This window comes from Canis aureus, chromosome 5 (genome assembly GCF_053574225.1).
Source record: "Canis aureus isolate CA01 chromosome 5, VMU_Caureus_v.1.0, whole genome shotgun sequence".
NCBI lineage: Eukaryota > Metazoa > Chordata > Mammalia > Carnivora > Canidae > Canis > Canis aureus.
Window position 1 is genome coordinate 35124364 of NC_135615.1, and position 15732 is coordinate 35140095.

General features: G+C 52.7%; 1 protein-coding gene across 4 annotated transcripts in view; it reads left to right on the plus strand.

Annotated features, from left to right (window-relative positions):
- DIP2C (disco interacting protein 2 homolog C) overlaps positions 1-15732 on the plus strand; it is a 252589-nt gene that overhangs the window by 213128 nt on the left and 23729 nt on the right. For all 4 annotated transcript variants that reach the window (XR_013379581.1, XM_077897374.1, XM_077897375.1 and 1 more), the window contains 2 exons: positions 116-284; positions 2256-2426. Coding sequence is in view for 3 of the 4 variants with exons in the window: in XM_077897374.1 (XP_077753500.1) it covers positions 116-284; positions 2256-2426 (340 nt within the window). In the remaining variant the exon portion in view is untranslated. The remainder of the gene's footprint in view (positions 1-115; positions 285-2255; positions 2427-15732) is intronic.

Genomic DNA, 15732 nt, shown 5'->3' on the forward strand with positions numbered 1-15732 from the left:
TGATTTTGTATTTGCGAACCTGGGGGGCTCCCGCCGGCGGGCAGCAGGCGTTCCCTAGGCTCGGGGGAGTCCCGTGGCCCTGGCCTCACGCAGCCCCTCCCATCTGTCTCTGCAGCGTGTACTCCGGCCACCAGTCCATCCTCATTCCGCCTTCTGAGCTGGAAACCAACCCTGCCTTGTGGCTTCTTGCCGTGAGCCAATACAAAGTCCGGGACACGTTCTGCTCCTACTCGGTGATGGAGCTGTGTACCAAGGGGCTGGGCTCGCAGACGGAATCCCTCAAGGTAAGTTGTGGCCAGGGCCTCGGGGCGCCCGGGGAGCACACGGCCCAGGGCATGGGAGGGGCTCCCGTGGTTAAAGTCATTACAAGAGTTGAGGGATAGTCCGCTATCACCTGGAGCTCACAAAACTGATTTCAAGTGAAAACTTGATTTTATAAGGTGAATAATCGCCCACAAAGGTGACAGGTCGGGGTGTGCTCCCGATGCCCGTGATTCCCTCGCCTGCCCTCAAAAGCTTGCTCTTCCGTTGGTGAGTTCACTTGTTCAGTGAAGCTCCTTCGACTCTGATGTTGGTGTTCAAGTCATAGGCTTGATTTTAGCCTCTCATTTTTGTTTTCCTTGAAGACCCTGATTTGTAGGTCTGCATCCTACAAGGTATTAACACTTTCTCCATTTAAACCAGTAACATTTTGATCACCGTGTTTTCGTGGTGAAGAGTCCTTATCCAGGGAAGGAGCGGGCAGTAATCCTATCGCCTGTCGCAGCATACGTTCTGGCTACTGTCCATTGTTTGCACACCCAGACATACATCCCTGTGTATATGCAGATGACATGTACGTAGATGAGTGTGTAGACGCATGCACAAATATTCCACGTACATACAGATACTCGTGTGCTATGCTTACCTCCTGAAGTTTCTCCTATTTAGACCTAGTGCATTAAGCTTGAACAAGAAAACAGAAGATAATGTTAAAGCCACGTAAATCTATGATTACATGAAATTATAAACACATATAGGAAAAGAAACATATAAGATATAATTACTACTTGTATCCACCTATATTATTTCATAAAATGAGTATATTTCACAAATAACGTGATCAAGTGCTTTCTTAGCAGCTGACGTGTTGATTCATGTAACCTTTACAACAGGCGTCTGGCGTAGAAACCACTGTTCTTAGAGATGAAGACTCTCAAGTTACAGAGAAATTCAGCACCCTTTCCGGGTCCTTACACTTACTAAATTCTGGAGCCAAACTTAGAATCTCTGGCTCCAGGCACCTCATCTGCAGACCCAGGCCACACTGCCTCCCAAACACACAGACACACAAGTGGAGCCTTGGTGCCACCCAGTGATGCTCTGAGTCACATTGTGCAGGGTCTCTGCGAGCCTGAGGCCCCCCGGCTGTGTGTCCCTGTACCGCGTAGAAGCCACTGTCCGTCCCCAGAGCCCAGGCCACGGTGCAGGGGGCCGGAAGGGCAGACAGTCCAGCCAGTGCCCATCTCCAGAGCCCAAGCCACGGTGCAGGGGCCCAGGAGGGCAGACGGTCCAGCCGGTGTCCATCCCCGGAGCTCAGGCCACGGTGCAGGAGGCCGGAAGGGCAGACGGTCCAGCCAGTGTCCGTCCCCAGAGCCCAGGCCACAGTGCAGGGGGTCAGGGGAACAGATGCTGCAGCCAGTGTCCATCCCTGGAGACCCCTGCTCGCTGCCCACCCAGCCCCCTGCTTCACAGACTCTGGTGCTCAGCTCACCGAGGTCCCTCTCTGAGACTTGCCCTTTGCTGACTCAACGTGGTGCGCACCCTGGAGTATGCTTGGTCACACGCAGCCATCAGAGCTGGCCGTGGGCTCTCCAGTCTCGTGGGACTTGGGAGGCGTCCTGTGTTTACTTTTCCATTCTGTGTTAGAAGCAGGTCCTCTTGTTTCCGGCCAGCGTGTGCCCATGTTGGTAGCGGTGTGTACAGAAGCTTCCTTGCTTCCCCAGACCTTGTCCTTTATTTTATCCAGGACCTTGCTCCTCCTCACTGCTGAGTCCCGCTGTTACCTTAGATGGGTTTGTAGGGGCCCCTTGGTCCCCTGGAACCTGTAGGGTTTTTTCCACACAGACGTCTTGGGACACTTTAATGCCGTGGACACACACAGCCCTAGGGATGAATGTCTGGGTAGCGCATGTGCTGCTCGTACCCGTCGGGTTGAGGAGGTCACACGCTTGGTCGCTGGAAGGCTGCCACCTTACCGCTGTCGTTCTCTCCAGGCCCGAGGACTGGACCTGTCCCGCGTGCGCACGTGTGTGGTGGTGGCGGAAGAGCGGCCTCGGATAGCGCTCACCCAGTCGTTCTCCAAGCTCTTTAAGGACCTGGGTCTCCACCCACGGGCCGTGAGCACGTCCTTCGGCTGCAGGGTGAACCTGGCGATTTGCTTGCAGGTGGGTGTCACAGGGATCTAGGTGTGTGCCCATCAGAGTGACTTTTCAGTGACAGGCACTCGGCACAGCCAGTGTCATTTCCGTGGCTGATGCTCGGCTATGCTTACAGGATACCTGATGATCCAATGCATGTGACTGGTCACACTTCTCTGGTGGGTTTTCTTCTCTTTTTCTTCATTTATTTTCAGTCTGTATTTGTCTGTGACCAGCACCCATGGTGCACAGAGTTCTTGGTCTGTGCTGAAACGTTTTAACATGAGTAGCAGTTGGCGCAGACCCCAAGTCAGGCTTTTTAGAGCTTCTGCACTAGACAAACGTTTCATGGTGGCAAGAAGCATAGACAGCGTCTTGTGTAGGCAGCAGGCCCAGTGCACCAGCCGGCCCCGGAATTCACTGCTGTGCTCAGTCTAGAAATAGTGGCTGCAGGTGGTGTCTGTGGGGCCCAGCAGTGAGGTGGCCACGGTGGCCGTGGCTGGAAATGCTCCCTTCATTGGCCCCTCGTGACCATCTTCACTATCCTTTCTTTCAAACCCTTTCCACCGGCACCCCGATCCATGGCAGACGCTGCCTGGGAGGATGGACAGGGCCATCCCCACGTGCCCTCCCCAGCCACACGCAGCAGGCCGCCCAGGGCACAGCTACAGACTTCCTCCAACAAAGTGACAGGAAAAAACGCCACTCACGGCAGGTGATGGAACCGAGCACAACCCACAGGTCACCTCCCAATCTCTGTCCTGCCCACCTGCTGTCCCCCACCCACACCCCCCGCCGTTTCCAACCCCAGAAGTAGATGCTCACTATTACCCTGTGCGTGACCCTGGAAAGCACCCAGGCAGCCCTGTCCTCACTGGCGTTCCAGGCCCCGGGACTCGCCGCCAACCTGGGCGGAGAAGGGACTCCCAGATGTGACCCATCTGATGAGGTTGCGTGAGAAACATCATCTATAGAAGGGGTTTATCTCGGTTTTTTTTTATTTTCAAAATTTCTGCTGCATCCAAAGTGATGTCACTGTCCTGGGCCATGACGCTATTTTTCAAACTTGGCCTTATCTTTAATCAATATTGTACATTTTAGTTTTTTCACTTGTTTAGTTTATTCTTAACTCATTTATACCCAGTTTCCTTTTTCTGAATGATTAGCATTTGAAACTAGCTAGAAACGTCCATGTGTCTGAGAGTACAGATAAAGTACACCATGATACTGGCGTGCAGGCTCCAGCTGCTGGCTAGGATGACAGGACCAGGGGTGAGGCAGAGGTCAGGAACCTTCTGGCTTGGAGGGGGCAGTGAGCATGTGCACTGTATTTGATGAAGGACCCCACAACCACACAGCCCTGTCCCCGCAGCTCCAGGGGCCTCCCCGCAGCCGCACAGCCCTGTCCCCGCAGCTCCAGGGGCCTCCCCGCAGCCGCACAGCCCTGTCCCCGCAGCTCCAGGGGCCTCAGCAGCTCCAGGGGACACCCCTCGCATCAAGTGACTTTATGTCATCCTGAGTCCAATTTTACTCTCATTGAACTTTTCCTTCTAATCAGTGAGGTGGACACTGAACACAGTATCTTTCCGTAGTTGTGTAAAGTATTCTCAGTAAAACAAGCCAAGAAGGAGGGTGAAGAGCGACTTGGACACGGGGTCAGGGAAGACCTCCCCCACAGGTAGCCTGTCCACGCCGTGCCTGTGACGCCAGTGAGTAAGTGTAGGGGCCATGAGCAGGGCTGGTCAGCAGAACCTTAGTCTCTGGTCAGTCCGTGCACGTCTCCAACCTGCGTGGTGATAGCGAACTCGCAGGTGGAGTGCTCGGTCAGGGCAGAAAGGTACGTCTCTTGCTCCCTGAGGTGTTTCTAGAGGGCCCAGCCCACAGTAAATACCTAACAAGATTTGTGAAATGTACTAAAACTGAATCTTTATGAATGTGTAGACAAATATGGGAAATAACCTATTTCTGGATTTCTTACAGATTGAACTTTTTTATAAAGGAGTATTTTAGAAAACGAATCAGGAAATACAGAGCAGCCAATAACTATATACACAAATAATATATAAATAAGTCCCGTCATTCCATCCACCCAGAAGTAATCACCGTTAATCCCTTTATGTAAAAATATCGAAAAAACAGGAATTTATAACACTGCATCTCAGATACTGTCCCTAAATGTTTAAAGGTGCTGAACATTTTAGGTTTCCCTTCATTGTAGAATTAGCAGAATTGCCAACGTATGTGAAAGTGGCCGGTGGGCACACAGTTTCCCCAAGAGGGTTGTTCATCCTGGTCACCCAGTGGGCCGGTGGCTTGCCCAGCCTTCTCGAGCAGCCCCGTTCGGAGAAGGGGCGTCTCCCCTCTGCCCCGCGGTCACGCCTGGGCACCATGTTGTGGGCCCACCTACCACTTGGAGGAGGGCTCCCTGGTCTTTGGGGGGCAGGTTGGTATGACTGCGGAATGAAATGTGCCTGATTCGTGAGACTTTAATGTTATGTGGAGATAAGTTAGGGGCTGGTTTTTACTATACGAGAATGGTTTTCATTGATGTCGCTCTGAATCTGCCATCATCCTCCCGACTTCATACAGTCTGACACCAAGCACCATCCTCCACCGTAGAGTCTTTGGTGCTCTTACATTCTGGTACCATGACCCATGCTGTTCTCAGCCAGAAGTGGACTTGCCGTCTTCCCAGGGCAAAATCCTGCGTCTCTTTCCAGGTCCAAGTCCTTGGGCTACAAGTATTTTCCTTGCTCTGAATTCCGCTGGCATTCATCCCTCCTGCTTAATGCTTTCTACCACTGCTTGTCATTGTTCCTCTAGAGGCTTGTGAGCCTCCGCTGGGTGACAGACTACCCAGGATAGGGCCTCGCATGGCTGCCCATGGCTGAGTCCACCTTGTGAAAGTACCACAATTTGATTCCGTTAGCTGCAGATACAATTCACTTTGGGGAAACCAGGCAATTTTTTGTTACGAGTCCAGCCTACTGTGTGAAGTTAAGTCCATGGCAGCAACTAATCTCCACCAAGTCAGGGCTGTGGTGTCACTTGTAGCTCTTCCCTGCTGGTGAGAAGCAAGGGTTTGCTGCCCACTGTTAGCGCCAGTAGCCAGTCCAGGAAAGGAAAAAGACATTGGCCCTGAAAACAGAAGTGTTCTCTGGTTGGATCTCCTGCAGCACATGGGGGTGAGGTAGCTGTTTGCGGAGGGAAGAGTCTGAGTTCAGAGCAGAGGTCAGGTTCCTCTGGACAGAGCGGGGAGGTGGAGGCAGAACCTTCGCTGCTTCTGAATACAGTCTAAGCAAAGTTGACCACACACAGCAGAGGAGCCAGTCTGGTTTTCAGCAGTTTCCTTCTCTCTAGATTTTAAGTCACACCTGCTGTTTTGTACGACCTAAATTGGGCGACCGGAAGACGCGTGTCTCTGTGGGCGGGAGACTGTACTGCGTCCGGCCCGTGCTGTGTGGGTGGGCAGCATGCCGGAAGGTGTCCTGACGGCTCAGACAGTGACGGCTGCTTGCTTGTGGTGCTGCCTGAAACCCTGGTGTAGAGAAAATCCTGAAAATTGACAAATGTAGCGTTATCAAATATGCAAGTGGGCAGGTATAAGAATCTAAATGTGAGACCGTCATAAAAATAGGCAATTGGGACAGTCATAATTTCTGTGCTGCTGTTGACTCAGCTGTTCGATCTCAGAAACGAGTGATTTATTCACCCACTTACCGTTCTGAAGCAGGAACTGCCACATTAATTATTTCAACACACCCCTCTTGAGGTCGATGTCACAGCTCTGTGGCAGAAGAATGGGCTCATAAAATTAAGTGGGCTGACTTGAATTTTACATGAAATATTGGTCTATTGGAGACTCTACATGAGGAAGAAATGTAGAGGTAGGGGCCATGTTTTATACTTAGACATGACACTTCCCAGAATCTTTAACCATAAAAATGACTTTAACACAGTTTGTATTTGTTGAATCTCTGACAAAAGTGGACATTAGGTCAAGTTATGACTTCTGAGTTTAATTAACTTTCACATAGATTTCCCTTCGTGCTATTAAGAAGTGTCACATGCGTATTAACCTCCGTTGACAGAGATACTGCCTACAACCACAATTACCCTTCAGAAGCATAAGCTGGAAGGTCTATGGTTGCATTCAATTCAGAAAGTTAGCTCATCATAATGAAAACGAACGTCCTCCCCATCAGCAAAAGAAAGGAGGGAAAATGAGGTCTTCCCTTTTCCCTTAAGTCAGCTTAGCGCAACCTTTGATCTTTGTTATATTTTAGAAAAATACAATTAATTTACCTGGGGGGAAAGCTTAAATCAATAGTAACAGTTATAACCAACCTTAAATCTTAAAACTCACACAGTGAAAGAGAAATACGGCCCCCCGATAATGAGAAGCGAAGTCGTTGATCATTGGAGAGAAAGAAACCAGGAAGCTCAGAGGCTGATGGAAATCTTAGGAAATTCTCAAGAAAATCGCTAGTTACGACACTTTGGTTAGTTAGAGCTCCCCATTCCTTTCCCCCTCTGCTTTTGGGCGGAGGGGAGAGTGCCGGTGCCCCCGGGAGTGCCTGCAGCTCGCGCACCTCCGGCTGGGCCGCCCCATCGGGCTGGTGCAGAGTAACGGCGGTGTCACGGCCCTGCGTCTTGGGACCAGAAACTGGTCGATGTTCAGATTCGTGTTCGGATTCGCAAGTGGCAGAAAGCTTCCTTGGCAACTTACACGTAAAGAGATTTCTGGAGACGCCGCGGGGGAGCCGGAGGCCCGGTTCAGGGCGCGACGCCCAGAGGATGCGGGTATGGCTGAGCTGCACCCCCCCCAACCCCCCCGCTGTCCAGCTCAGACTCCGCTCGGGCCATGCTGCAGACGCCGCCGCAGCGGGAGCCTCCACACATGCTGGTGCCCCTGGTGGGTGCGGGCGGCTGGTGGGTCAGGACAGCAGGACGCGGTGCTGGCTCCAGTTACAGCACAGGGACAGGGCTCTGTGGCCGACACAGCTCCGCAGGGGCATCCCCCACATAGGGTTCAGGTGCTGGGTGCCCCCGAAGGGATGGCCGATGGCGACTTCAGCCCATCACCTGGCTCCCAAACCAACACATACCCTTCGTCCCGTTCTGACAGCCTCTCCCCCCGGAACAGCTGTCCTAACAGCTCTCATGGTTAGAAACGATCACACGCCCACCCTCTGTCCACCAAAGAAATGAGCTCGAGCCTCCGCATGTACTGTGCTGGCTGCTGGGGCAGACGTTCTCAAGTGATGCCTTGTCAGCTGTGGGCTGGGCCGTGACGTTCACGCCCACGGACAGACGGGCTCTAGACCCGGGGGCGCGGGGGAGGGGAGGCATGTTCCCCATCCCTGTGTGGCCAGGGGAACAGGTGTGTGCCCAGCGCGGGGTCACCACGGTGAAGAGCCTCAGCATCTCCCCGTCTGGACATTTCAGGGCCCTGGGAGTAACAGGATGGGCTTGGGGTCCCGGGAGACCGAGGTGAGCTGAGCCCCTGGGGCTGAAACCGCAGGCTTCCCAGGCAGGGTTCACTGCTTGGGCTGATTCCTCATCAGCCACAGGAAGTCCGCGAGTTGTATAGTCTGCACCTTGAGCAAAGAAGAGCACAGGCGTCTGAGCTTCTCGTTGGTCTTGGACTTGAGCGGCTCTTGCAGACTCGCCCCGCCTCCCAGGCCACCTGCGCTACGCCTTGCAAGCCGTGAGCAGCCCCCTGAACCGAAGGTTTCGCTGGCACCTTGTGCAGAGGGGCTGAGCGAGCCACCTGGGCCCACGGTCCGCGTGCCTCCCAGCATCACTCGGCCCTGCGTGTGTGGCTCAGAGCAGAAGCAGGTGGGGAGTGAGCCCCGGTCATGGCTGTGTTCCTAGGAAACTGCAGAAACAGGCAGGCTCCTTCTCTGCACATGGTTTGCTGACCCCCATGAAAGTCTGGGAATTAACCAGTTGGTCGGTACATGGCATGGACTGGCCCAGCTTACGAGCTGGATTTTCACTGGCTTTGGCACCTACCAGACCCTCTTATTTCCTGGACAGTGTGTCACTGCCACCACTCCTGTTACTGATGTCTCTCAGTCGAGGTGCTTACTTACAACCACAGAAACCAGCTGACTGACGTTAGTGAGAAACTACATTTATTAAAATGGATTATGGACTTCATTTTCTCATTAGGCTGAATAAATCACAGGATTGTTCCAAGCCGGACCACGAAAACAGTCTGCTTAATACACAAGTCACAGGTTTTCAGACCTGTCAGCTGAAGATGCACAGGCGTCTCCGTGAGCTCAAGTCATCTGTGGGGAGAAGAGCCCCTGTTGTCTTCATCCTGCCCGAGGGGCAGCTGGAGGGACTCACCGTAGAGACCATCCAAACCATACGGCACACAGCGTAGCAGGGTGGGTGGAAATCCCGTCCTTCAGCATCCCTGCCCAGCGCCCCCACCTGTCCAGAGGGGAGCGTGCAGATGCTGGTGGTGGCAGGAGAGCCGTGAGAATCACCTGACGATCTTTAGGACTCTAGGAAACAAAACAATGGGCGTCTGCAGCGTCAGGGGGCCCTGGAGGAGAAACCATTCCCTCCGAGGGACTGGGCATCAGTGGGTAGAAGGCAGAGGTGCTTAGGGCTGAGCAGAGACCAGGAATGCTGGGTGGCTCCTTCCAGGCAGCCCCAGGTGGCCCCCCTTGCGCCCCAGGGACAGAGGTGGGGCAAGAGGTCTGAGCACGTGTGTCCCAGGCCCCTGGGCCTTCACCACGTGCTGCATGTTGGCCTCCACAGGCCGGGCATTGGCTCTGGGAGGGAGAAGGCTGCAGTGAGGCTGGAGGGAAGGGAGGACCGCCTTGTCCAGCAGAAAGCTGGTGTCCGGACTCTCAGATCCACGCTCCTGGTCCTGCCCCCAGCCATGAGGCCAGCCTCGAGTGGCGTCTCAGTGGAGCCATTGAAGAGCCCAGACCCCTGCAGATGGCACAGGTCCCCAAGACCATGAGCGAGACCAGAGAAGGATGTGCCTATTGTGGGGCGTGCGGGCTTTCTACTTCTGTCTCCCCAGGTCTTTGAAACCGTGTTTGTCACACAGTGAAAAGCTCAAAGACCTACAGAGAGAAAAGGACATGTAATATGGGGCCCGAGGAGGATGTAGAAGCCGTCCGTAGGACACATGCTGGAGTTAGCAGAGACTCCGAGGCAACTACGAGACGTAAGTTAAAGAGTGCGGGTGAAAAGGCATGCGCTTTGCATGAAAAGCTGGAGGACGTCACACAAAGGTCACAAGTACAAGAAAGAACCATATCGAAATGCTAGAAACAAAAGCCACAGACACAGAAGATTGCTCGTGGTTCCAAAGAGATACTGGATGCAGCCGGGAGCAAACTTCCAGCCCCATCAGTGGAAGCTCTGCAAACACACACAAGGAGAGCAGTGGAGCAGTCTGTGCAGTCCCTGGGGCCGTATCACATCCCAGAACGGGATCCCAGAACAGGAGGGTAAGGGGACAGAGACGAAGAACAATGTGAGACCTGAGGGAGGACTGATGGGAGCGAGCAGCCTGCAGACTCGACATCCCTGTGAGGGCCGAGCGGAACAGATGCCAGCACACCTGGGCGCGTCCTCATCCAGATTCTGGGAGCCAAATTAGAGGTGGTCCTAAAGCAGCCACCTGCCTATATAGACGACGTGCAGAGGAGAAAGGACAGTGCACACAACCGACACAACAGACGCAGAGGACAGCGGAGCGACGCCTAGAGTGCGTGGACCGCAGCAGGTCTCTGAGAGGAGCTGAGCCGCGTGGTCAGAGGATGGTGGCGAGGCAGCTCGGGTCTGTAGGAAGAAGCCAAGAATGCTAGAGAGAAGGTAAATCCAAGGGAACGTTTGGAATTTTTTTCTATCAATGTATAGGTAGGTAAATAATTTAAATTTCTTTAAAGCCTATTAACTATTCGAAGTGGAAAAAGACCATTGAGGCATTTGTGGCCTGAGTGGCTGTGGCGCCCGAAGTGATGAACCTCAGGGTGGACGGAGGCAGATGGAAAAATGCTGCTGCTGGTTAATAAGGCACGTTATGTGAAGGTGGATCGCGAGGCACGTTGATCTCTACGTCAGCCACTAGAGAAGGTTGACTGACTGAGATACTCTCCCCAAGAAAGGACCACAAACGAAAGGGACAAATACACGGCCAGTCACATCCACAGTTAAAGTAAATGAACAAACAGGCCAATTAAAAGGCAGAGATGGGAGGCTGAAGAGATTGAGCTCCGTGCAGTTGGAGGAGAGACCCCATAGCTGCGAGGGTGTCGACGTGTTGAACATAAACACGAGGTGAGAGAAGACGACTGGCGTGCTGTTACAGACCCCGAAAGCGAGGGTGTCCGCTTCATGATGATTAGGGGTGCAGTTCACTGTAAAACGTGAAAGTCCTAAATGCAGATGCACCTAAAAACTGAGCTTCAAAGCTTGTGAGCAACACTGACAGAATTAAATGGAAAAAAGACCAAATCATAGTGCTAGTTGGAGACTTTAACGTCTCTCCCTGTAACTGATAAAATAAGTAAGAAAAAGAGCACAGAGGCTTTAGCAGCAGGTGGTCCCACTTGATGTAACTGACCCTCACAGACACCCTACGGCTGGGCCTGGATCGCATCCCTGAAAAAGCCGTATCTTAAAGCCTTACCCGCGCTGTGACTGGAGACGCAGCACCCGTGAAAATGTAATAAAGGTTGAGAGAGGTCCTGGAGGTGGGGACCTAATCTGATAGTCCTGGTGTCGTGATGAGAAGAGGGAGGGAAATGAGGGCTTGCGCTCCCCGAGCTCACACGGCGAGGGAGGCAGCGGTCAGCAAGCCCAGGACGGGGTGCTCACCGGAGCCCACGCGGGCCGGATCCTTGGTTGCAGACCTCCAGCTTCTGGAACCATGAGGAAGTAAGTTTCCGTTAAGGCACATGGTCTGTGTATTCTGTGGTGGCTACCCAAGCACACTCAGACGCCAGCCGATGCAGAGTTGACATTTTTCTCAAACGTGAACAATTCCCAAGAAAGACTATGGAACAGTTTTCAATGAGTAATAAGTGACCACAGTCACACAGTATACTGTAAATATGCTAATAATAACAGGAAAATGACCAGAAAATCCCTAAATATTTGAGAATTAAGCAACACATTTCTGAATAACCCATGAATAAAACAAGAAATCATGAGGAAGATGAGAAAATACTTTTAAAAGATTGTTAAGACACAGTGTATCAAATTTTGTTGGTTGCATGTAAAGCAGCGCTCGGCCATAAATGTTTGTATTAGGAAAGAGGCGAGTGTAAAATCTTTTTTTCTTTTTTTTAAGATTTATTTATTTATTCATTCACAGAGAGAGAGACCCAGGCAGAGGAAGAAGCGGGCTCCATGCAGGGAGCCCGACGCGGGACTCGATCCCGGGTCTCCAGGATCATGCCCTGGGCTGCAGGCAGTGCCAAACCGCTGCGCCACTGGGGCTGCCCGCAAGTGTAAAATCTATTTAAGCTTCCACCTCAAAAAAAAAAAAAAATCTAGGAAAAAGGAAAAAAATTAAGACCCAAAGTTGAAAATAAAAATAAATGTGGAAATGAGTTAAGTAGAAAACAGACCAATTGAAAACTCAATATGGTGAAAAGGTAATTCTTTACAAAAGTAATAAATTTGGTAAACTCCTAGTGACCCCGACTACTAATAAGCGAGAGAGACAGACTGCTGATCCCATGTCAGGTGGGGTCCGAGCAGTTTCTGAAGCCTCGTCACTCTGGGATGTGGGATAGCGCAACAACTTTGGAGACAGTTTGTGAACTTCTTGTACTGTTGAACGTGGACTTGCCACATGACTGAGCGGTGCTCTCCTGGGTGTTAACGTATGAGAAGTGAAAGCACACACCTCCCCAGGGGCCGACACACACATGTGAACAGCAGCTTCGTTCATGGTCACCAAGAGTGGGAATGGACGTGTCATGTTATGGAGTAAATGAGTCCATATATTTTTTTTAAGATTTACTTATTAGCGGGGGAGGGGCAGGCAGAGGGAGAAGCAGACTCACTGCTGAGCAGGGACCCCAACACGGGGCTTGACCCCCAGACCCTGGAATCGTGACCTGAACTGAGGCAGGTGCTTCACCAGTGAGTCAGTATTTTTCAGATGACTTTTTTCCCCCAAAACTGATCAGTCCCAATCAAAATTTAAGAAGGCTTTTCTGGAAGAAATTGACAAAACGCTTCTAGAGTTGTTAGGGAATTGCAGAAAAGAATAACCGGTCTTGAAAGAGAAGGGTGTCAGAGGACTTAGCTCCCTGATGCTGAAACTGCCTGTGAAGATGTGCTAGTCAAGACGATGTGTACCGGGCAGCCCGGGGTCTGATCCTGGAGTCCTGGGATCGAGTCCTGCATCGGGCTCCCTGCAGGGGGCCTGCTTCTCCCTCTGCCTGTGTCTCTGCCTCTGTGTGTGTGTGTGTGTGTGTCATGAATAAATAAAATCTTAAAAAAAAAAAAACCTACAGAAAATGCCATTAAAAAAAAAAAAAAAAGACGTGTACTGGCATCCAGAGAGACCACCAGAGAGAAGCAAAACAACAAAAACAGCAAAACTGGAAAAAAAAAAAAATGAGAAATAGACCCATGTCACCAAGTCCACTGAATAGAGAAAGAAACCGTGTTTTTGACACATGTTTTGGAACAACTGAGGATTTGGATGAGTGTAAGTGAGCCCGAACCCTTCCTCGTAGAATACACAAAAGTCGGTTCTGGGTGGATCACAGGCCTGAGTGAGGAAACCGTTAGGGTGCGGCTTCCGGGAGAGGCTACGAAGGCCGTCGTCCTGCCCCGGGGTGAGCACGGCCCTTCTCAGACAAGAGGCTCCCTTGTCTTCCTAGTTGGGCCACGAGTGAGGGGTTTCTTGCCACTGATCCGTCATACGATCGTGTTTTTCTCCTTTGTGTTCTGTTGTAATACAGTAAATTGGACTGATTGTTTTTAAATGATGAAGCAACCGCATTCCCGAGCTAAAACACGCGTGGTTACGACATCCTCTTTTTATGTGTTGCTGCTTGAATACGCGCTGTGTCGTCTGCACCTTACTCCATTGAGCGTGGTGAGACGGGCGTGGTAGCAGCTCCGCCACGAGGCTGGCCTGCTCCGGGTCAGCTGCTGGCGCGGCCACGAGGCTCACGAGGCCCGGGGCATGCGGCGTGCCCCCCGGGCGCCGCCTCCCACAACCCCCACTCGGTAACGTCCCTGGCCCCTGCTGCAGCCAGCACGTGGAGAGGCCCACGTCGGTACGCCGGAAACGTGGCTTTGCGCCCCTCGTGCCGCTCCGGGGTTGAAGTGCTGGCTCCAGCCGCTGCCAGCGCTCCGGGGATCGCGGTGAGCGCTGCTCCTGGTCGTGACGCGTTCCGAGCACTGGGCGGGTTTTCCCTGCTGTGTCGGGGATGGGAGTCTGGACACCTGCGGCTGAGATGGAGATATCACACGTTTGTTCTGGAAGTATTTGACGCCTGACTGACGTGATACTTTTATACCAATAGAAAAAGTGATTTTTAGGATGAATATGTGCATACGCCGCATATTTACAGCTAAATTTTAGAGGGAATCCTCTTTTTTTCTGATTAACGTAACTTGAAATTTCAAACATGCTCTGTCTTCATGTCTGAATAAGCTCCAGTTGGAATGAGTGAATATTCTCTTTCCTGATGATCCTTTTTGCAAATCTCTGATGATCTTTGACTACTTGGGGCTCCTTTATGCATTGAGGAATCTCCACATTGAAACTCCAGCTTACATTCTTTGGCAAAGTGAAGTTAATTTTGCGCAAGTGAGGAAATTTTATGTTAAATACACGCTCCCTCCTATCTGCTGAAATCTCAGTATTTTGTACCTTAGGGTTTTTCAAGTTTGGAAACACCTGTTTATTAACTCTCGGCCGCGTTCTTTTTTCTTTTTTTTTTTTTTTTTTAATTCATATGAGAGAGAGAGAGACAGGCAGATGGAGAAGCAGGCTCCCTGTGGGGAGCCCGATGCAGGACTCGGTCCCGGGCCTCCAGAACCAGGCCCTGGGCTGAAGGCGGCTGAACCGCTGGGCCCCCTGGGCTGCCCCCTCTGCCGCGTTCTTGGTGTACCGCTTCCGGCTGCAGCAGCCCGACTCCGCTGCAGGGGCTGACATGTCTCCTCTGCGCCCCCGCAGGTGGGAGGCTGATCCTAGTCGTCCCTACTGTTCTCTAGGATACAGCACCTGGAGTTACATTAACTTAGAAAAAACGCAGGCGTATTTTGTCCCAGGTAGCATTTGGGATCCAAGGAGTCATTCAGTCTGGGCAGATGCAGTGGAAGTCCTGAGCCTGTCCCTCCAGCGGTCTGGCTTCTGTGTATCCCCAAGCCAGGAGGGACCGCTGGAGGCCGCTGGATCTTGCTACGGTCATCTCTGCGGGGTGCCTGGGATGAGCACAGGGTGGGGGGTGGGCGCCCCAGGGACCCTCCGACTGCAGTACACCTGGACAGCTTCCTATGTGTCTGCGCTTCCAGGGAATAGACCCCGCACTCACCTAGGGGGAGACGTGGCCTCACTAGACTGACGCCCGGTGCTTCCTGACATTTCTGCCACGTAGGAAATTTAGAAGGGGTGGACCTGGGCACTCAGACCATGGAGGATGACAGCACATTGGAAGGAAGCGTCCCTGTGGGGCTGATGCAGGGCAGGTCCTCGGGGGAGCATCCCTGCAGGTGTGTGGGGTGACACGGGGCAGGTGCCTGGGAGGGGGGGAACATCCCTGCAGGTGCATGGGGTGATGCAGGGCAGGTGCTCGGGGGGAGGAGGGACATCCCTCTTCAGAGAGCTGACCGTGACCATGTGCAAGCTCAGTGCTTGGTTCCCTGGAGCTTGGAACGTCCTTGGGCCCCTTGTCCTGTCCGTTCCCTCGTGGAGGAGCAGAGGTGGACGCTGTGGTTCAGGTGTGGGGCGTGCAAGCTCACCCAGGGTTGTCACACAGACATCCAACGACCGTCGAACATGAGCAGTGCAAACCCACGGAGAGCGACCTCGGACTGCCTGGAAACCCTACCCAGAGCTGCCTTCCAGCAGAGGCCTTCGTGTGACGTGGCCGGTCACGCTGTGTGGGGTGGGGTGCGTATCCTCTGTGCCCTGTCCCGAAGTGAGCTGGAGAAGGAACTGCGGCATTGAGTATGTCGAGAGGGAGGAGAAAGTCCTGCTTTGTCAGAGCAGTCCACATGGACGCCGTGCCGTCGGGCGCACTTGCGTTGCCGTGGGGAGCAGTCGGCGGTTGGGCACGAGTCACCCTCCCGCCTCCCTCACAAAGGAAAGGATCTGAATGTG